Source organism: Eptatretus burgeri, chromosome 5 (assembly GCF_056783735.1).
Source record: "Eptatretus burgeri isolate ZD-2024b chromosome 5, Ebu_testis_v1, whole genome shotgun sequence".
NCBI classification, from domain to species: domain Eukaryota; kingdom Metazoa; phylum Chordata; class Myxini; order Myxiniformes; family Myxinidae; genus Eptatretus; species Eptatretus burgeri.
Window position 1 is genome coordinate 87,126,490 of NC_140965.1, and position 22,943 is coordinate 87,149,432.

General features: G+C 42.9%; 1 protein-coding gene across 6 annotated transcripts in view; it reads left to right on the forward strand.

Annotated features, from left to right (window-relative positions):
- The window catches only part of PPP2R3A (protein phosphatase 2 regulatory subunit B''alpha), a 347,806-nt gene extending 325,133 nt beyond the window's left edge, over positions 1 to 22,673 (forward strand). For all 6 annotated transcript variants that reach the window (XM_085882797.1, XM_085882796.1, XM_085882794.1 and 3 more), the window contains 8 exons: positions 5,325 to 5,411; positions 7,764 to 7,920; positions 8,086 to 8,134; positions 8,246 to 8,335; positions 8,493 to 8,668; positions 10,733 to 10,851; positions 13,271 to 13,380; positions 20,901 to 22,673. In XM_085882797.1, the coding sequence (XP_085738923.1) occupies positions 5,325 to 5,411; positions 7,764 to 7,920; positions 8,086 to 8,134; positions 8,246 to 8,335; positions 8,493 to 8,668; positions 10,733 to 10,851; positions 13,271 to 13,380; positions 20,901 to 21,051 (939 nt within the window). In that variant the 3' untranslated portion in view covers positions 21,052 to 22,673. The remainder of the gene's footprint in view (positions 1 to 5,324; positions 5,412 to 7,763; positions 7,921 to 8,085; positions 8,135 to 8,245; positions 8,336 to 8,492; positions 8,669 to 10,732; positions 10,852 to 13,270; positions 13,381 to 20,900) is intronic.
- The last annotated feature ends 270 nt before the right edge of the window (positions 22,674 to 22,943 follow it).

Below are 22,943 nucleotides of genomic sequence, written 5' to 3' on the forward strand. Positions count from 1 at the left end.
CACACACACACACACACACACACACACACACACACACACACACACACACACACACACACACACACACACACACACACACACACACACACACACTCACTAGTAGTAATGCCCGGCGTTGCCCGGGCTTTCTTGCAAATTTCCTGAATAGCGGTTAGGGGTTAGCGGTTAGGGTTAGGGTTAGCTGTTAGGGTTAGTGTTTGGGTAGCTAACCCGAACCCAAACCCTAATAGCTTGGCGTAGTGGAGGTAAACAGCGCCCGGGGCAAAGTGGAAATTTGCGTCCCCCGTAGGCCTTAAACTTGAGTGGATTTGAATGGAAAATCCCATAAGGGATATCGATTTATCGTTTTTTTCGAATATCGGAAGTGTTATGGAAAAAATTTAAAGCCATTAACCTAAGTTGGACCAAAAGCCATAATCGTACCGAATTTGAATGGAATCTGTTGGAGTTTGTGAAAATGCATCAAAACGAATTTTGAGGGGCCTCTTGAGGAAGACGATAATATCATTAGTATATGTGCCAAATCTTGTTTCATTTCATGAACAAAAATCTGATGGTGGAACAAAGGGGTGTGCCGAAATATAAATATATATATATATATATATATATATATATATATATATATATATATATATATATATATATATATATATATATATATATATATATATATATATATCTTCTTTTTCTTTTTTCGGCTGCTCCCGTTAGGGGTCGCCTCAGCGGATCATCTGTTATGATCCGCATACTGATTTGGCACAGGTTTTACGCACGATACCCTTCCTGACGGCAACCCTGGTCACCTCTTTCGACACGGGGATAAGGATTGGGTTTCGCCATGATTCTGGGCTGCCCTCCACCCTCTCATAGTGCGGCCCAGTGCAGAGCTCCCGTCCTCAAGCGATTCTCCAACCCAAACCTCCGAGTAGCCGGATTACAGACGCACTCCACTACGCCCGGTAGCTGTATCTCTCCTCTCTCCTCTCTCCTCTCTCCTCTCTCCTCTCTCTCCTCTCTCTCCTCTCTCTCCTCTCCTCTCTCTCCTCTCTCTCCCTCTCTCTCCTCTCTCTCCTCTCTCCTCTCTCTCCTCTCTCTCCTCTCTCTCTCTCTCCTCTCTCCTCTCTCTCCTCTCTCCTCTCTCTCTCCTCTCTCCTCTCTCCTCTCTCTTCCTCTCTCTCTCTCTCCTCTCTCCTCTCTCCTCTCCTCTCTCCTCTCTCCTCTCTCCTCTCTCCTCTCTCCTCTCTCCTCTCTCCTCTCTCCTCTCTCCTCTCTCCTCTCTCCTCTGTCTTGTATGTGTGTGTGTATATATATATATATATATATATAAATATATATATATATATATATATATATATATGTTCCCGATATACAGTCAAAACCGTACATGAAAGCACAAACATTTTAGGGCCATCTTTCTCACCATTCACCTGCGGTGTGCAGTATCAAGTTTCGTTCAAATCGGGCAACAAAAAATATTGTTAAAAAATCAATTCCCGATTCAGTCAAGTACTTTTCTGGAGTATTTGATCAATGCAAACAACTTCAGCATTATAGTTTGCTGGAGCTATCATTTTTTTCTTGAAATGATCTTTTTTCATCAACCGCTGTCACAACGGGAACCCAACATGTTCAGGGGTCGTCTAGTAGGCTATCGATGTCAAAAGAACACATTACATTCTCCAAACCAGAAGGGCTCACTTTATGGCATCAGCAAAAGTGAATGAATCTTTGATGACAAACCTGGAGACTGACTCGAGCGCTGGTTGCAGTAACTCTCCCAGCCATTTTGCTAGCTGATGCTAGACAGAGCTGACCATGGACAGAATTGGTCTCAGTGGAATATTCTGCTTGTGACTCTTCGGTCGACCATACATTCTCAGACGAAGAGAGCCTACCGGCTTGAGAATGTAATGTGTTCTTTTGACATTGATAGCCTGTTTACAAATGACCCTTTGGCAGAGACCATCAATATATGCGCACATTTGCGATATCACATGGAACTTGAGCATCTGCCTAATTCTGAATCTGTCTTCATAGAATCAATGAACATGGCTCCAAGATATGTCAAGTTTAGTTTTATTTACATAATGTTCTTCCAAATCGATTGGGTGGCCATGGGCTCTCTTTTGGGCTCAACGTTAGCAAACATTCTTACCAATTCTGGGCGTCCTCATCGAGAGATCTGCATCTTTATTTACTTCGTCCATCTACAGAAAGCCCACTTTCACCGGCCAGTATACTCGATGGGACTCTTTTAGTTTAACGAGATACAAGATTGGTTTGATCAATGTATTAGTGAGTCGAGCGAAGAGGATATGTTCCAACTCCAAGCTTCAGAGAGAAATGGACAAGACTGCTGGCATCCTCAGTGGGAATGGATATCCTGAGTATATCATCAGGAGGTTTATGCACAAATTCCTCACTGCTATAGATGAACGGAAGATGGGTCTTGAAAAGTGCCCGGTCGATATCAAGATTCCTTGGAAAGGGAAAATGTCGCAAAGATATGAGGAACGAATCAAAAGATGTGTGTGAAACACATATCTGGCTGTTCGTCCAAGAGTGATTTTTCACCTCTCGACGTCTGATTTCTGCAGTTAAGAAGGATGTTCTGCCTGCCTAAAAACTTAGCAATATTATTTATGAGTTCAAGTGCCGGTGTGATGCTCAGTATGTAGGCAGAACTACCCAGACTCTGACTGACAGAATCAAACAGCACGTCCCTTTGTCCCTTTGTCCATCAGGAAAAACACAATTGGTCCACGAATGCAGCCGGTACGTGCTTGTAGGAAGGTCCCAGCATCAATCACAATGTCGTGTGTATCTGCTATTGGACAGCATTTGATTGAGCATGAAAACTGTGTTGAACATTTTAATGTGGATGCATTCAAGATAATGAGTAGAGGACGAAGTATAACGCAGCTCCAAGTATTAGAAGTGACATTTATCTATTCCATGGACCTGATGTTATGTCGGCAAAAATAGTTTGTCCACTCGCTTTGCTTGTTGTGCAAAGAAGAGGAGGAACACAAACTCATCTCACAATCACAGATTGTCCTTCTGATGGTGATGGTGATGGTGATGGTGATGAGGATTGGTCCATCACAGATGGTGATGAGGATTCTACAACAGCCTTCGCGGCTCCACCTCAGACTCTGCAACCTCAAAGTGGAGAGCTGAACACTGAACAGGCTCCTCGTACCTAGACTGTTGGGAGATAATGATGCATCAGAGGAGAACGTCCAATCAGAATTGGCTTTGTTGATAGGTGTCTATTAGACTGTTCTTCTTCATTACTCATTCACTTTGTGTGAATTTAACCTGATGAGAGCACAACGAAAAGCTTTGTGGTTTTCTTTTTATGGTAATGTCCTTCAAAATGTCTCTGTTTATGTCCGTATTAAAATGGTGAATCGAAAAGCGAAGCAAGCTGACAAGTAAACTTTACCAGCAGAGCTTCTACGTTTCTCTTTGAATGACTGAGGTGTGAAAGTTCAGCAAACAATGCAGCAGCAGACCCATTATTAATACAAGTTGTTCCGTTGTCCATTGCCTGCTAGTCAGCCTTTCTCGAGACTTCTACTTTTTCATGGAGTTACTCAAAAGGCTGTGATATAATTTGGGAGAGGACGTGCTTTTCTTGGTTACTTTCATTCCGCCACTACTTTAAGGCAGTCAATGAAGAAGCAAAGAAATCAAAGTATTGCTCAAATCCAGCTTGTTCATCACCCATAGCTCCTTGAAGGGAAATGCTATTTTTTTTATTTTAAAAGGTCTGCCTACCAGTGAAGCTTTACGGAAATGCTAAGCAGCTTTCGTGTCAAGTTATTTTTGTGTTGTCAGTGAGCTCGCTAAAGCCAGTGCAGTGACGTGAGATGCTATCTATATCTGGCAACCACGTAAAAATATCGAAGGCCGGATACCCGCCCAGTGAATGTTTACCATGGCGGGTTGTGTGGACGCGGAGTTTTTTTGTTTTTTTTGGTCCACATAATTTGTGATTATTACACCCAATGTACCAAATGTATGGCACGACTTGCATGCCGACTCGGTAGATATTTAATAGACTCAGAAAGGGTGCTCTCACCCTTATGCCACTGAGTCTGAGGTTGGAGCGACCTTAACAAAATGGTATGTGCTGCTTCCATGATTGATGTGATCATCATTTAGAAAGGATAGAGCACGCACAAACAGCCATAGGTTGGCAACCATTGTGCAGGCTTGATGGGCCAAATGGTCACCTCCAGAATTGAAATTCCTTGTAAGGAAGGTCATGTTCACAGTTCCAACCGTGTTCTTGACACGTAGCTCGTGGAGTAGTTCAGGACGCTCTTTCCAAGCTGGAGACATCCTGCACACTTAATAAACGAAGTTAATGATGCTGTCTGAACAAGTAAATGTACAATCTTGAACTATAAAATATCAGTAAATGTGCTGATCATTTCTGTGTCCTTCATACACAAAGCAAAATTAATTGCACAATATTTGGATGTTTTGTTGCAACGCATTCTATCATAAATTCCCATATCCTGCAAGCTGCTTGAATTCCATCTTTGAAGTTGAGAGTATTCTTGCAGGGTCTCTCATGGGGAACAAAGTATTTTTATTGTTGTATTAATAATCCATTCTGAAACATACTGTCCGTCCAAGTAAAGGAAGTGCTTCCATGGTTGGCTCAGTTGGCTCGTTTGTTTGCCCTTGCCTTTTCAGCAGAGGATCAGGAGATGAAAATTTGGAATTTTCCGAGAGTACCAGCACACACTGCCTTCTCTTTTCAAAAGTGATACCACACAGGAAATCCAGCTTGAAGTTCTGTGGAAATGGATTAGTTGACTTGTTGCACAACTGGACGGCCGGGGCTCAGTTGGGGTGTGGGGCTTAAGACCCAGAACCACCGTGTGTGGTTGTCACCCATTCCAACAATAACATTATGCCACCCCAGGACGATGAATACCTAATCGGATTACCTATAAAGTATTTTAATTTATGGTGCAAGCTCTTTTATTTTTCCTTTTCTTTCCTTATTCCTTTAAATCACACTTGTTTTGACATTTATGTTGTTAGGTATTAAAGACTCATACACCACTGATTTTGTGCATAAAGTAAACTGAGAATCATGTTATTTCTCATAGTCAAGCAACAGCTGATGATAAGATTTGTTACAAGCCTGCTTGTAATCCTTGTTTGAAGGCAACAGCTGTTTTGTTTGTTGTAAAGAGCAAGAGTAGCTGTGGTCTGCCACACCTCCTCCTCCCCCCACCCCCTTTCTACCCCGCTTTCCCAGTGTACAACTCTTACACAGCCATCTCATGTTGTCTTGACAGGTGATCCAGAGAATATTTTACGTTGTAAACAGGTCCTGGTCTGGCAAAATAACTCTTACGGAGCTCAGGAGAAATAACTTCCTGCAGGTATTCTCGAATACTTTCCTGTCTAACTTGTACATTTTAATGCATCTTTCTTTTTCCATTGTGTGACTTCTCTTTTTTAAGTTTAAAACAAAACACTTACTCGACATACGCAAAAGATTAGAGATTTTCCAGGCAGTTATAAATATTTGTTTTGTATGATATAAAACAGCTTTTGCTGCTGTCTTGTACAAAGCCTGCCTTTTGTGCGAGCTGAGAAAGGGTCGGCCTGTTGGGGTTCCCATCCGAACCCCCTTGCTCGTGATGTAGGGAACCCGGGTTCAAATCCTGTATGCACCATATGTTTGGCAATTTTATGTTTACTCATGTCCTCATAATAATAATAATAATAATAATAATAATAATAATAATAATAATAATATAATCCACGCATAAAGTAAATTGATGTTTACTAATGTCTGTCCGACTCAATGTCGCTTCCTCCTAACTAGTCTGGGTTATCTTTCGTATAGGTGTCATGTCATACTTCTCACAAATGCATGAGGAACTGAGTGGGAAATGATTACCAATTTTTCCTGCCAGTCACATCATCACTGAGGCTCTGCTGTGCCACTGATGCAGTGCCCCTTTGTCATTGGGCGAGAATTTGGTCATACATTTTAGTCGTCTCGTGTGAAAGGACACAAGGATGTTTAATGTACACCAGTAAATGCTGTCTGGGGACACCTGGTCCAACATCCCTCCAAAGACTGCACCCAATGATGCAACACCCTGCCTGAGAAGCACTGAATGGGGACTGTTTGCTCATATATTCAGGTCGGGAATCGAACCCAGACTGGATAGCTCAACAATGAGTCCACTAATTTTATGCTTTCCTGTCAATGCCAATCTCTCTAATAATCCATTAAAATGTGAGTCAAGCAAACTAATTTGTGCAAAACTATCAAACGACGAAAGAATATCACAACTGAAGAAACTAGTACTGTTTCACAACAACTGGAGGTCACTGGGAAATTTTCATTATGATGGTGCACTTTAAATAAATGCCCATGTGAGTACAGAGCAGTGATACATGACATGGCCAAAAGTATGCAGACACCCCTTCTAATTAGTGGATTCGGCTATTTCAGCCACACCCATTGCTGGCAGGTGTATAAAATGAAGCACACAACTATGCAATCTCCATGGACAAACATTGGCAGTAGAATGGACTGCACTGAAGAGCTCAGTGACTTTCAACGTGGCACAGTCGTAGGATGCCACCTTTCCAACAAGTCAGTTTGTCAAATTTCTGCCTTGCTGGAGCTGCACCGGTCAACTGTAAGGACTTCTACTGTGACGTGGAAACGTCTCGGAGCAACAACAGCTCAGCCGCGAAGTGGTAGGCCACAATCTCACAGAACAGGACCGCCGAGTGATGAAGCGCGTTGCACGGAAAAATCGTCCGTCGGTTGCAACACTTGCTTACCAAGTTCCAAACTTCCTCTGGAAGCAATGTCAGCAAAATCAATATTCGCAGAGAGCTTCATTAAATGGAATTCCATGGCCGAGCAGCCGCACACAAGCCTAAGATCACCATGTGCAATGCCAAGCGTCGGCTAGAGTGGTGTAAAGCTCACCGCCATTGGACTGGAGCAGTGGAAACGCTTTCTCTAGAGTGATGAATCACGCTTCACCATCTGGCAGTCCGATGGACGAATCTGGGTTTGGCGAATACCAGGAGAATGCTTCCTGCCCAAATGCATCGTACCAACTGGAACGTTTGATAGAGGAGGAAAAATGGTCTGGGGCTGTTTTTCCTGGTTTGTGCTCGGCCCTTTTGCCCCATTGAAGGGAAATCTTAATAATACAACATACAATGATATTCCAGACGATTCTGTGCTTCCAACTTTGTGGAAACAGTTTGAGGAAGGCCCTTTCCTGTTTCAGCATGACAATGCCCCCATTCACAAAGTGAGGTTCATACAGAAACTATTTGTCGAGATCAGTGTGGAAGAACTTGACTGGACTGCACAGAGACCTGGGCTCAACCCCATCGAACACCTTTGCGATGAATTGGAATGCCGACTGCGAGCCAGACCGAATCGCCCAACATCAGTGTCCGGCCTCACTAATGCTCTTGTGGCTTAATGGAAACAAATCCCCGCAGCAATGTTCCAACATTCAGTGGAAAGCCTTCCCAGAAGAGTGGAGGCTGTTATAGCAGCAAAGGGGGACCAACTCCATGTTAATGCCCATGATTTTGGAATGAGATCTTGGATAAGCAGGTGTCCACATACTTTGGCTATGTAGTGTATTTACGTAGCAGTAAAATTGATGAGTATACATGAGTATTAACTGGATCGTTGAAAACCTGTGTTTGCATTGAGATGGTGAGCACTGTGTCCTCTGCAGACCCTTGCCCTCCTCGAAGAGGAAGAAGACATCAATCAAGTGACTGACTACTTTTCATATGAACATTTCTATGTTATCTACTGTAAATTCTGGGAGCTTGACACTGACCATGACCTTTACATCGATGAAAAGGATCTGGCAAGGCATAATGACCATGGTATGGCGACTGTTGAGACATGCTGTGTGACCCGCTTTTTTTTATTTTTTTAAAATCTTTTTTCCTTTTACTCCTTCATTGAAACTCTTAACATGGCCTTGTTTTTTTCCTTCCAACATGCCTGTTTCCTTCTTCCACTCAACGACACCTCCAACTTCCCTGCAGCTATTTCCAGTCGGATTATTGGGAGGATATTTTCGGGAGCAGTTACCAGGTATGAGTTGGTCAATGGGTAATCCCACAAAGGGTTTAATAGTCAAGTAATTGTTTGTTTAATAGTCAGTTTGTGGTTGTAGGAAGTTTATCATGTGTCTGTGTCTGTCAGAGGGAATGCAGTGCAAAGAGAAAAGAAAATGAGTTATGCCGATTTTGTATGGTTCCTCATCTCGGAAGAAGATAAGAAAAGCCCAACGAGGTATTGGCGCACAGCACACTCATGTTTTGGTGGCATTAGTATTTCTGTGGTTCAGAAATGGGACAACCTCTGTGTAATGCTGCATGAAAGTTCTGGTTCACAACCATTTTCACCCAACATGAAAAGGAACTCTAATTTTGCTCGTATTCTATCACAGCATTGAGTACTGGTTCCGCTGTCTGGATCTTGATGGAGATGGCGTGCTCTCCATGTTCGAGCTGGAGTCCTTTTACGATGAACAGTGCCGTCGCATGGAGCAACTTGGGATCGAACCGCTTCCTTTCTCTGACTGCCTCTGCCAAATGCTCGATCTTGTCAAGCCAAAGCATGAAGGTGTGCTTATCACTGCAAATAATCTCTCACGTCGTCATACTCTGTTTCCTTGCTTCATCTTCAGCTTTATTCTTCCTCATACACAGTCCTGCCTGCTTTTTCAAAAAATGACAAAACAGCGCTGTGTGATGTGGTACATTGTGATTGGTTACCTTTTGACTAATACAAAAGTATGCCTGTATAACTAAAATTGGTGATACTGCTACCACACAAGTTTATTTTGAAAGGTGACTTCCATGGGGAACTTTCAGATGATGATTGATATAAAACATATTCGAGAGCCCTGAATATAAACGTAAATGAGAAAGTCTTACCTATATTTGGTTGGGCAAAAAATTTGTCGAAAGTTTGTTATTCCCAAACATCGCAGGTATTTTGGGAACTTGTTCCTTTGGATTTGCAATACATACGAGTTTAAATTTTCCCAATATTCTGGCAATGAGAGTAAGCTCGGTGGTTTTTATTTTATTTCTCATCTTAAAACATGAATGGGAACGTCGCAAACAATTGATTACAATCACTTGCAGAGTATCTGCCCTACAGGCTATTACTACTGCTGCTGCTCCTCCTCCCATTATTACGACGACTCCTCCTGCTCCTCCCCGTCCTCACTCATATTGCTACTTCGACTACACCTCCTCTTATCACTCCTCCTATTTTTACTATTACTCCTACTCTTACACCTATTATAACTACTCCTACTCCTACTATTACAATTAGTCCTCTTGTTCTGACTATTACTATTACTCTGCCTATTACGACTGCTTCTCTTTCTCCTCCTCCTCCTCCTCCTCCTCCTCTCAGGGAGGGAGAAGAGAAGTAGTATTACTCCTCTTCTTCAGACTCCTCCTCCTCCTATTAATACTGCTCTTCCACTTCCTCCTACTCTTATTACTGCTGGCAGAGTACCCACCCAACGGGAAATCTTGTTCCAAGCATGCAACATGTTCTTCTGACACAGATTTATTCCCACCTTTATTTGGGTGGCAGATGGGAAACTGACACAACCCCCCCCTCCTCCCCTCCCCCCCTCAGGCTACATGCATGAAGCAAAAATATATCCACTACCGATAATTCAAAATACCTCACTGCACTGAAAAATGTGGTGATAGGAAAACTACACTGTAATGCAAATGGTGGAGAGTTTGTTATACACTCTGCCTTCTTGTGGTGGCACTACATGATACACATTTACATAGAGAGTTTGTGTCCACTCTCTCCCCCCCCCCCCAAATCACTGGCAAAGAAAAAAACACCCCTATACATTATTAGGGGTCATACTGATCCTATGTAGCAAGTATGGATGTAATCTGCCCAGACTGTAGGAGGAGTTGCACGACAAACACGGGTCTGTGAATTATAGTAAGGATAATATGGTGGGAGTTCAACTTGTGGGCTGTGTCAAACTTTGTGAAAACTTATCCAAACCGTCAGGGTTCAAGTATCGGCATTTACAATCTGTTATGCTTTATCAGAAACGTGTCTTATAAAGGAAGAATGTAAAGATTATAACCTACAGAGTGAAAACCTGCCAAACCTGAGCTCCTTTTCGACAAAGACATTGTTCAGGAAAGTTGTCTACATTGCTGTAGATACGATGAATGTGTGCAGTCCATCTATCTTCCACAATAGTGGGATGTGATCCAGGATATGTAAACATTAGTTGTGCTCACGTCGACAAACCCTGCAGAATCATTGCATCTTTGTGTATTGTTCTCCATATGGAAGAGTTCACTGTATTCTCCTTTAGTTAAATGATTTGTTGTTGGGCTTTCCGTGTGGTTGAATAACTACAGACCCACTCTTGTTTGCTGACAGAGAAGTTTCCTTTTGATCACTGTGAATTCTGCAAACACGCAGCACAAATTGTATGAAAGGTCTTTTGGTGGGACGGTTTCGGCGGAGCACACGGGATTCGAGCATCCGTTTTCTAGTCGAGATGCAGTTGTTCTTTGAAATGCTTTTGTCATACTGTTCATGTGAACACTGCCTCCTAAAGACGATGACCCATCGCCTCTTTCCTTCTACTTTATCTCTGCCTCTCTCCTCTCTTTCTCTCTGCAGGAAAGATCACACTTCTGGACCTGAAGCGCTGTAAGATGGCATACATCTTCTTTGACACTTTCTTCAACCTTGAGAAGTACTTGGAACATGAACAGAAAGACCCTTTTGCAATGCAGAAGGTGAGCAGGCATGCTGTGTAAGCCAAAACCAAGCAATAACTGCTCAAAGGATTTGTCGGTTGTTTCCATGATGTATGGTAGAAGGATGTTGAGCGTGTTGCTTTGTTACTGTAATGTTTGGTAGAGGTGTTTTGCTTGGTTTACATTCTCAGCGAGGCATTAAATGGACAGCTACCTGCAATGTTTACCACCAAATGTCAAAGAACACACACGTTTTTCATGATAATTGCTGTGTTGCCTTTTAATATGTTGCAGGGCCACTCCGTGCCCTAATCACAGCCTGGCCACCCGCTCTAACATCTGCAACCAATTTGTGGTTGGTTGGAGTAGGAATTTTCTGATGTTCCTCATGTAGTTTGTCCCCTAGTTTATTTCAGATTTTTCTCATCGTTGTTGAGACAATAATTGGTATTTCAACACCACATGCCAGAAACCCTGCTATCACAATTGAACAATGTGTACCTCAACTTGTCACTCTACAAAATATGTGTTCCCATTTTGAGTCCTCATGATACTTCCTTGCCATGGTCATTAATAAAGGAACAAGACGACGTCGTGCAGAGCACGACACTTGCAAAATCCATAAAACAAATTTGACCTCAACAATAATTGGTGGTTGAATTTAAAATATAACAAATAATTCCTCTTCAAATTTCAAGTCAATCAAATGAAAATTGACAATTTCAAAAATTCGGCCTATGTTGACCTCAAAAATAATTGGTTGAATTCAGTGACCTGATATGCAAATCCTCTTCAAATTTCAAGTCAATGGTATGAAAATTGAGAATTTTAGAAATTTTTAGAAAACACACAGACAGACAAACAGACAGACAGAATAACAAAATCGACTGACTAATATACTTGAAAAATCTTCAATTTTGCAAGTAACAACAAGAAAAAAACGTCGTGCAGAGCATGATATTTGCAAGATTCACACCCCCCCCCTTCTCCTTTGGGTTCCGAGGGTCCTGACTTTAAGCCCCATTGGCCACTGAATTAACACCAGGGGGTTGTCTCAGCCTGTCATCCTTCCGAGGTTGGCAAAATGAGCAGCAGTATACTGGTAACAGGGGCACTGCATCAACGGCATGGCTCTGCCCCGAACCAGTGATGCAGCCAAAAAGGCAGCACATGATGGGAACCCCCCTCTCCAAAGGTTGCCACGGATACATCAAATTGTCCATTTCATCAAGATTAAAATTGACATTCTTAATCGAAGCTCAGGTCAATCGGATGAAAATTTATTATTTTTCAGATTGAAATTGATGATTTGAGAGGTTTGACCTTGAGTTGACCTTTGACCTTTTGATTTCAAATCGTTGTTTTCCCAATCCAGTGATGTAATTTGCAAATCCTGTTCAACTTTCAAGTCAATCGGATGGAAAATGACAATTTTAGAAATTTGACCTCAAGATGACCTTTGACCTCAAAATCAATGGGCTTCTCAGTTGAGACTACCCCTACAATTTGGTAAAGTTTCATGGCGATCGGTTTGGAATTGTGATCTGTCGGCGATTGACTGACAGACTAACAAAATCGACTGACCAATATACTTGAAAAATCTTAGATTTTGCAAGTAATAAACCAGAGTGCAATTTGGTTGGAAAATGTTCAGACTCCTTCAAAAGTGTCATGATGGCTCGAGCCTTGTGTTGAACGCTTTTCAGTTTTAGCGACCGACCATGTAGACACCCACAAACACTTGGTTAGAGAAGGTAGAATGAACTGCTGTGCACCTTTAAAAGCTTTTCTGTAAGCTTGTAGGTAACTACACCAGAGTGAATTGACTGCACAGAAACTTAGAGGTATACGGATGGTCAACAGTAAGTGCTCTGAAAGATGCGGTCTTCCCTCTGAATTGTAGGTTATGTTTTACAAGATTGCAGTGTGGCCACTGTGTGGCACTAACATGGTCATGACCAGGAATTAGAGTAAATTTGTGGACCTGTTTTAGTGCCAAGCATATGGTCTTCATCGTGCAGGGTTGAGAGGATGGCCTGGAGGTACATACACTCGCCTCAAAGCCGTCAAGCCTGGGTTTGATTCCCAACCCAGCTATAAACTTGTCAGCCTGGTATTTCATAGGCAAGGTGATTCATCAATGTGTGTGCCATCACTCGGATGATGTTAAACAGGCGTCCTGTCTGCCAGCGTTAGTTGGTGGACGTTAAAGATCCCATGGTGTCCTTTGCGAAGAGTAGGCGAGCTATTGCCGGCACCCTGAACAAATTCCAACTTCCTGCCTGAATTATCGACCATCAGACCTGGCCAGTCAGTTCGTGAAGACCCGGGTGAAGCCCCTCCCCGCAACCCCACAAGGAAGGTGGGATAATAGTAGATGTTAAAGAAGAAGAAGAAGAAGAAGAAGAAGAAGATGGTATTCATCATGTAACAACATATTACGGTTGTTTATTTATAGGAGGTGGAAGGTGATATCGTTTTAGAGCAGTCTGACTGGGACCGATATGCTGCCGAGGAGTATGAGGTTCTCGTCGCGGAAGAATCTGCAAACCAACAGCTTCAGGCCATGTGAGTTTTCCTTGACGAAGGAGTCACCCGGCCTTGGTGCTTGAATTGCAAAGTATGAGGAATATACTGTCCTATCATTTTGGATTGCAGAATTGTCAGTTTTCTTTTCTCGTTATATAAATTGTGCTTTATTCTATAGATTGCCAATTTAAAAGTCCCATGAAATTGAGAATATATTTTAGGGAAGTTCTCAAAACCCTTGGATGCACAAATTGATTTGTACCATTTCCTTCTGCACAGCACAAGCAGCTGCTGTTACCTAGTTAACAAAAACGGCATTCATGACACGTGTTTCCCAGTTAACTAAAATGACATTGGCAGCACCTATTACCCAGTTCACTAAAATTTCATTTGCAATACCGGTTACTTGGTTAACTAAAACAGCGTTTGCAGCACCTGCTTCCCAGTTAACTAAAACGGCATTCACAACACGTGCTACCTGGTTAATGAGTTTGTTTATTTTATGATTTGAATGAGATATTTAACACCCCTAATGGACAGCCAGCGTTGTGACCCCCATCGAAAGGACGCCATGCTTTGGGATTCAGTAACACTGCAGTTTACAGACAGTGCTGCAGAATAGCAGTTTCTTTATTCCAATGTTGGACAACTCCAAGCAGATAGCTCAGATGTCACCATGCTATGAACTGGGCTATCTCTCAGTTTCTGTTGATTTCTACCCTAACCTCCTTGGTGGTCTCCCCTGTAACTTGTAAAGTAACCAGACTTTATTTTGCTTGACTTCCCTAGATGAGTAATACCTTTGAGTTGACAAGTCAAACACTTTCTTGCGAGGTTCTGCAGAACGAGTAACTGGTTATCTCCTATTTAGTGAAATATCCAACTTTGTGATGTATCTTGTTTTGTGATGTATCCTGTTTAGTGATGTATCCTGTTTAGTGATGTATCCTGTTTAGTGATGTATCTTGTTTAGTGATGCATCTTGTTTAGTGATATATCCTGTTTAGTGATATATTTTATTTCATGATATATTCTGGTCAGTGATATATCTTGTTTAGTGATGTATCTTGTTTGGTGATATATCCTGTTTAGTGATGTATCTTGTTTGGTGATGTATCCTGTTTACTGATATATCCTGTTTAGTGTTATATCCTGTTTAGTGATATATCCTGTTTAGTGATATATCCTGTTTAGTGAGTGATATATCTTGTTTAGTGATATATCTTGTTTAGTGATGTTTCCTGTTTTGGTGATGTGTCTTGTTTTGTGATATATCTTGTTTAGTGATATATTTTATTTAATGATATATTCTGGGCAGTGATATATCGTGTTTAGTGATGTATCTTGTTTGGTGATATATCTTGTTTGGTGATATATCTTGTTTAGTGATGTTTCCTGTTTTGTGATGTTTCCTGTTTAGTGATGTATCTTGTTTTGTGATATATCTTATTTAGTGATATATTTTATTTCATGATATATTCTGGGCAGTGATATATCATGTTCAGTGATTTATCTTGTTTCGTGATATATCCTATTTCCTGATATTGTTGTGGTGCGGGGGTCGGTGGCGAGGAAAGGCTGCCAGGTGGAGCAGTAGAGCCTTCTCCCACTGAACACCTGGAATTGCAAGGTCGTAACCCTTGGATAACTCCAAAGGTCACGGGTCCCTTAGCGGACCGTGGTTGCCAATATTTTGACGGCGTGGGGTAGGGGTAGTTGCCTAATTTCAATATACCTAAGTACCCAAGTCGTCTAACTACCGGAGAAAAACACACCCTCGACGGACCTCGGGCGGAACGGGCCGTTTACCGAGCCCGATCCGGGTGTAAACCGAGTGCGGATTACCACGATCCGTCGGTCCAAATGAACAATTACAGCAATAAGGCCTCCCTAATTCCCAATACGCACCGTGCTAAATCAATGAAAGAAAGTGACAGACAACGAGCTGGTACATTGAACAATCGTGGTTTATTTTTAATGGGGCAGGGGGAGCACAAAAAGAGCAGAGTTAAACTGACTATCAAGAAGTAATGCAAGTAATGTACAAGGCACTGAAACAATTGCTACTTATAGACTGGGCCCACAGACACACACGCACACACCCAAAATAAATGGTGGTTGCGGCCTTTATTTGGCCCTTCAGCTGGGGAGGGAAGGCGAGCTGAGGGCAAGAGTCTGCACTTGCACCTGTCCGCCTCATGCGGTCTGGTCGAGCTGGCTCGACGGGACTCAAACCCACCGCCTCAACGCAGCACCAAGCACCAGGGACGAGGGATAGAGCAATGGACGCCAGCTAGCACGAAGGCGGACGAGGCGAAAGGCGATCAAGGCTGAAAAAGCTTCCAGAGGAATCAGGCGGCACCAGGTGAGGCAGACCTAGACAGCCAGACAGAACACTTCGATCACTATCCCTCTCTTGAGGTGGGAGGGATTTCTTCCCTGGCCACTCGCCTCCTGATTGGACAGTTGGGTCGTGCGATTCGCTGGCCGTCCCTCATTGGACAGGCCCACGGTAGGCGGGGCAACTCCCACCCTTTTGGGTGGAGTCCCAATCTGAGGCGATGAGCCTCCTGATTGGACGAAGGGCGCGCCCTTGCCCTCGTGGGCGGAGTTGGCTCTGGAGTGAGGGTCCCACCCATGTCCACAGCCAGAAACACGTGCGCTATGGTGTCGGGGGAGCGAGGCGACGGTGCTGCTGTTGTAAAAAAAAAAACCTAACTATAAAAGAAACCCGCAGCGCACACATGAAATTCCCATTAGACATAAGGGACGGGACCCTAACGATTAGATAAACACGTACTTATCGAAATAACTGAACTGCGGGGGATGCTCACTGTCTGTGTGCGAAAGGCTTCCAAATCCGTTACAATATATCCTGTTTTGTGAGATATCGTGTTTAGTGATGTTTCCTGTTTAGTGATGTATATTGTTTAGTGATATATCCTGTTTCTTGATATCTCCTGTTTGGTGATATATATTGTTTCGTGATATATGCTGTTTAGTGATGTATCTTGTTTGGTGATATATATTGTTTAGTGAGGTATCTTGTTTAGTGATATATCTTGTTTGGTGATGTATCCTGTTTAATGATAGATCCTGTTTAGTGATGTATCTTGTTTAGTGATATATCCTGTTTTGTGATGTATCTTGTTTGGTGATATATCCTGTTTAGTGATGTATCTTGTTTAGTGATATATCCTGTTTAGTGATGTATCTTGTTTGGTGATATATCCTGTTTAGTGATATATCCTGTTTAGTGATGTATCTTGTTTAGTGATATATCCTGTTTAGTGATGTATCTTGTTTGGTGATATATCCTGTTTAGTGATATATCCTGTTTAGTGATGTATGTTGTTTTGTGATATATCCTGTTTAGTGATGTATCTTGTTTGGTGATATATCCTGTTTAGTGATATATCTTGTTTAGTGATGTATCCTGTTTAGTGATGTATCTTGTTTGGTGATATATCCTATTTAGTGATATATCCTGTTTAGTGATATATCTTGTTTAGTGATGTATCCTGTTTAGTGATATATCCTGTTTAGTGATGTATCTTGTTTAGTGATGTATCCTGTTTAGTGATGTCTCTTGTTTGGTGATATATCCTGTTTAGTGATATATCCTGTTTAGTGATATATCCTGTTTGGTGATGTATCTTGTTTGGTGATGTATCTTGTTTGCTGATATATCCTGTTTGGTGATGTATCCTGTTTGGTGATGTATCCTGTTTGGTGATGTATCCTGTTTGGTGATGTATCCTGTTTGGTGATGTATCCTGTTTGCTGATATATCCTGTTTCGTGATGTATCTTGTTTCATGATCTATCTTGTTGATAATGTATCCTGTTTAGTGATTTATCATGTTTAGTGATGTATCTTGTTTCGTAATGAATCTTGTTTCGTGATATTGTTACGAATCTGGAACCCATCCCACACAACAGCCAGCGTCCCTATAGAACAGTTATATCAGTAAGTGTGTGTTTAGAGTTAGGGCCCCCTACCTGTGTCTAATGGGAATTACGTGTATGCGCTGCGGAGATTCGTTTACAACAACACGCCTTCACCTCGCTTGCTCACACCGACGCCATTGTCTACGTGCGTTCAACCATGTACGTGGGCGGAGTTTCCTCAGCCACCAGAGCTCCGACTCCGCCCCAGAGAGATGGAATGTTCCCCGCGACCAATAATAGGCGAGACGTCTCAAACATTGACTTTCTCACGAACCCCGGAACAATTGGAGGCGAGACGTCTCAGACGGCAAACTTTCCCACAGCCTCTCGACCAATGGGAGGCGTGAGACGTCTCAGACACCGACGTTCCCACGAACCCCGGACCAATGGGAGGCGAGACGTCTCAGATGGTGATCCTTCTCACGATACCCAGCCCGCAGGAGAAATGCAATATAAGGAATGCCAGGGCCTTGGAAACAGCGTCAGGGTTGGGTGATCAGGTTTGAGGTGTCGAAGATCGACTCGTCTGGTCTGGTCGGCTTGGCAGCGATCGGGTTCGAGGTGCCGGAGATTGACTCGTCTGGTCTGGTCGGCTTGGCAGCGATCGGGTCGTCTCTTGTCTCGTCCACCTGGCGTCTGACGCTTTTCCTCCGTCCCTGGTGCTTGGAGTGACATCGTGTTGCGGTTTTGAGTCCCGTCGAGCCGGATCGTCGAAGACCACACGAGGTGGACAGGTCCAAGCGCAAGCTCTGGTCTCCAGCTCACCTGTGCTCGAGCTGGAGGCCTTCAATAAAGACCATTGGGGTATGTTTCTGTGTGTGGACCCGTCTATAAGTAGCAACTGTTAAATGCTTTTTGCTTGTACATTGACTGCATTTCTTATATTCGGATAACTCTGCCTTACGTGCTCCCCTCATTTCCCTATTGTTAATAAATATCCCCATTTGTGAAATGTATCAGCTCGTTCGTGTCCTTTCCTCCATTGGCTTAGCGATTTGCGTGTTGGAAAATTAGCAAGGCCGTTGTGCCGCCATAAGGGGACATTTGGACCGACGGATCTCGATGACCAACCGCTCGGGTCACACACGGTTCGAGTACGCTAGCGGCTCGTTCCATACGGGTGCCGTCGAGGGTGTGGAGACTCGGTAAATCGCCATGTGGACATCTAGGTATTTTGAAAATTGGCAAATAACCCTGTTCCACATGGTAGAAATATTGACGCTTCACGGTCCGATAAGGGACCCATACTTTTCGGATTTTTCTGGAAAGATACGATCTAAATTCCGGGTGATCGGCGGAGCCGACTCTACTGCTCCACCTGGCGGTCATGCTCGCAGCAGACGCCCGGCCCACAACAATATATCCTGTTTTGTGATGTATCTTGTTTCGTGATATATCCTGTTTTGTGATATATTTTATTAGCCCCCGTTGGACTTGGTCTGAAATGGATTTGGTCTCGATTTTCGTGTTCGTGCGTGCGTGTGTGCATCCGCAACCATACCTCGGACATGTATGGACCGATTTTATTTATACTTGGCAAAAAGACAAAACATGATGGTATACAAATGCATGTCATTTTTTTTTCGACATCAGATCCAGGATGGCCTGCTGGCAGCCATTTTAGTTGTAAAAAAAATACCCTGGTGTCGAACACGTACTCAACCGTTTCTTAGACATGTATTTATCGATCTTGTTGAAACTCGTCACACAGATAATGAATGATGGATTACATAAGCACGTCAGTTGTTCTTTTTCAAAATCAGATCCAATGTGGCCGACCGGCAGCCATTTTAGTTGTAAAAAAAAGAAAACCGATGTTGAAGATGTCCGCAACCATTTCTCTGACATGCATTTACCGATGTTCTTCAAACTTGTCACACAGATAAAAAATCATGGCTTACATATGCACGTCTTTTTTTGTTTAGATCAGATCCAAGATAGCCTCCCATTTGAGCTCTGTCAACCAGCACAATAACAAAAGTATTCCTTCCCTCCCCCTCCCCCCCCATTGTGGAATTTTTATTTTTTGCTTGTATGGTATTCAGCACACCGCAGACACCTACACCTCCGTCATGACAACAATTTACCGTCAATAAGACTAAGCAGCTCTCGGAAATCTTGCAATGGCATCATGGGACTCATCACACCGGAGTGATGTAACCATTACTAAATATGTTCAATTGCATTCATTTGTTTTTTATCCAAATGAGATAAAGTGTGTGTTGGCAAAGCAATGATGGACTACAGTAGTTAAAATTACACGAACATAATTTTGTACTTTGGCAACTTGTATTTCATTTTTATTTTATAACATTTATTCGTGTCAATATTGCCGATCTAAAAGCATATATTCGTTCAAAAAATCCGATCACGTTCGAAATCCTACAATTTAATGGATATGAATATGCAAAATAAAACATACAAAACTACACTCCCCACAATGACATTTACATTCACAATGGGACCTACAACAGCCCACTTGCCTATTCCTGAGTGTCCCTTATTTCTTTTCCCTCCTAGAACCTGGTCACCCTGGATATGTAAGTGTATCTATTGTTTTCCTTTATGCTTGGTTCAGATCTTTAACTGTTATCTGAAAAAAGCTTTACTCATCATATTTGGATGAGTTTTTGTGGAGGTGTACGTTCTGTGGACCGTTATCCCAGCAGGTTTTAAATATCGTTGAACACGTTTTTGTTGATCAGTTATCGGGGATTAAATGGGACCGATGGACCATCACTCCACATTGAATGTGGCTATAAATTGAAACCAACGACACCTGTACCTAAACCCTGAACCGTAAGATATCATAAGGAGGAATTTTGAAGAGAGTGAAATGTTATCGGTTAAGTGTGTTGAATTATCCCGGTATGGCGAGCCAGTATTGGAGTTGTTCTTCCATAATGGAAGAGGTGAGGAAGGGAGGGGGACTAACAGGATAGCTCAGAGGTAGCACACTCACCTTTGAGCTGTTTTGTCTGGGTTCAATTCGAAAGCAGACAATCAACTATTACCCTGGTGCCTCCCAAGGAGATATGGGAATAGCACACAGTTTATGGCAACCAAATGCAATTTATCTTATACGCCCAAACATGGCTTCTGTTTTGTATAAATGATGAGACAAATCTTTGTAAAAATAAAAATAAATAATATTGGAAACATGAGATAGTATACAGCAATGAAAAGGTGAAGATTGTATAGGCATGCAATCTGGTACTCCCTCCCCTATATACATTCCTTATATCAGGCGTTCCTGAACTATGGTTGCGAGGGCCTTCTGATGTGTCGCGGATGACGACACGTCACTTGATCTTGCAGTGATATACCACATTCAAACATTGGTAGTTTGCCAACTTCTCACATTTCCCTGTTTTTAGGGGGGTTTTCACGTCGAAAGCATTTTCTCCGACAATTCTATGATTGGTACTCATACCAAGTAGATACTACTGGAACCATTTCGGTCGTGAGGCGAATGTGATTTCAAGTTTTGGGTTATAGAAAAAAAAACGTTTGGGAGCCGATGTCCGACATCAATGTAAAACGATGTCGATAAAGATGTAAACCATCTTCACAAATAAATATTTACTGTCTCTGTTTACTCTGTGGCAGGTCCTATGAGGAGGAGTTGGAGGAGGCCCTTCTGGGTAAGCCAGTCAGTCGGCTGACCTTGAGTGAGGCCCCAGGCCCTGCCAGCCAGACGTGTGGCCAGAGGCTGCTGGCAGCCGGAGATGGTGAAGGTTTTGATGATTTTGAGTACTGAAGGACAAAGAGAACGGGTGGGATTGGCCAGTAGCCATTGAAGATTTGTGGGATGCGAGGACACAGGGCACAGGACTGGAGGTCAAACTGTATGTGTTTGAAAACAACAGTGGTTGTTGGATGCCAGTATGGAGAATCGACTGGTTGCAGGATGCAGTTTTGTACATTTTAATTGGGACTGAGTGGCTGAGGTTTCATGGCAGAGTGAAGCACTTAAACTGGGAGCAGGAAAAGGTTAAAGATCGAATAGGCTCACACTTGGCAGCTACAGGCTGAATGCAATGAGTGAAGGAAGAATAAAGGGGAACATGCGTTTCAAAAGTTGGATTCTCTACACAAAGCACACGTTTGCGTGTAGTTTGCACCTGGTTGTGTGTCCTCAAAGGAATCACAAATGTGATGATAAATTGGGGAAAGTTATCCCTCAGTATGATTGTGAAGGAAAACATAGGCTGTAAAACAACACGCATTCAGGGAGCGTGTTTTGTGCATTTCAGCTCCACCATGTGTATTGAGCCAGCAAATGTCCTGCAACTGCTGAATTCACTCGTTTTGATAGCTGGGAAGAGTATAAATGGGTTGTACAGGGCCAGAACGAAGGGCCGGCAGGGCATGGCCTTCTTTCATCCACACACAGCTCAGTTCTTCCCTTCAAATCACACGTGGACTTACAATTCTGAAAAGCAGCCGTCATGAGACGACAGGCACACCCTGAGCACTGGCCTCACTCTTCAACCTGCACTGAATCTCAGCACAAGCACTGGCTATTGCCAATAAAAAGCACAAGTTTCCCCCCCCACCCCACCACCTCTCTACATTGCCTTTGTTTTATTTTCACCCCTTCCCGAGGGTAAATTGCTCCAGAATTGCTTTCTTGGCTCTGTAAAGCACATCCTGCTGATTTCACCTGCACGTACTCGAGTGCCTTGCCAATCAATGAGCTGCAGTGAAGCTTTAAAGGTCTATGCACGAGCACCTTTTCTATTGATCAAATATGACCGGCATCAGGTACAAGTGCTTTGTTGACAATAAGTCTAACTCTTGAAAGCTGGCGGTTGCAGCGCCGAGTCCAAATCCTCACCGTCAGTGTCACTGGATAAAAGGTGGAATATTTGCTCCAAATGCTTGTATCAAAGCTGGATTCCTACCTGGGGTCTCCGTCATTCCGGCTGTGCCTTTATCATTTACCCTGTTTATGGATGTACAGTGCATTTACAGTCACAAAACAATTTTGATCACATTTCTACTGGATTTCATTTCTATCTCCATTTGAACATTCCTTAAACATCTCCCAAGCCAAGCACCCCAAACCTCCCCCCCCCTCCCCATCCCAGGCTTACCCCATCCCTCCCTTTGCCTCCTTGGATATTGCTGCCTGTTTATAAATATGAAGTTGCATGGTCACACTGGTTTTATGTACATAATTACGATATGTTTGCTATTATTTTGCTACAGTGGAAGTAGTTTAAATAGTACGTTTGTGTGACACACTGAAATGTACATTGTACTGTACATAGGTTTTTGGCTGTGCCTGCACCATTGTGTGATGTTGGAATCCCATGTTTTCAGCCAGGCTCACGTGGCACTTCAGTATATAAATTAAAAGAAAATGCACATAACAAATCCCGTCTTTGGTACGGCCAACAACACGGACTCGGGGTCATGTTCATTGCTCGGGCAAAACCGATCACGTTTGTGATATCCCTTCACCTCTCGACCTCCACCTCCTTATTCTCCCATATCCTCAACCTTGGCAAATTTAGAGGCAAAAACCTTTCGGTTCTAAACTTATTCATCCCCACTATCAGTCATGACCTGCTTTGTAAAGTATCATCTTGACTTCCTTAATCACATCTCACCTGCGACTGGACCGAATGGTATCATTTGCCACGT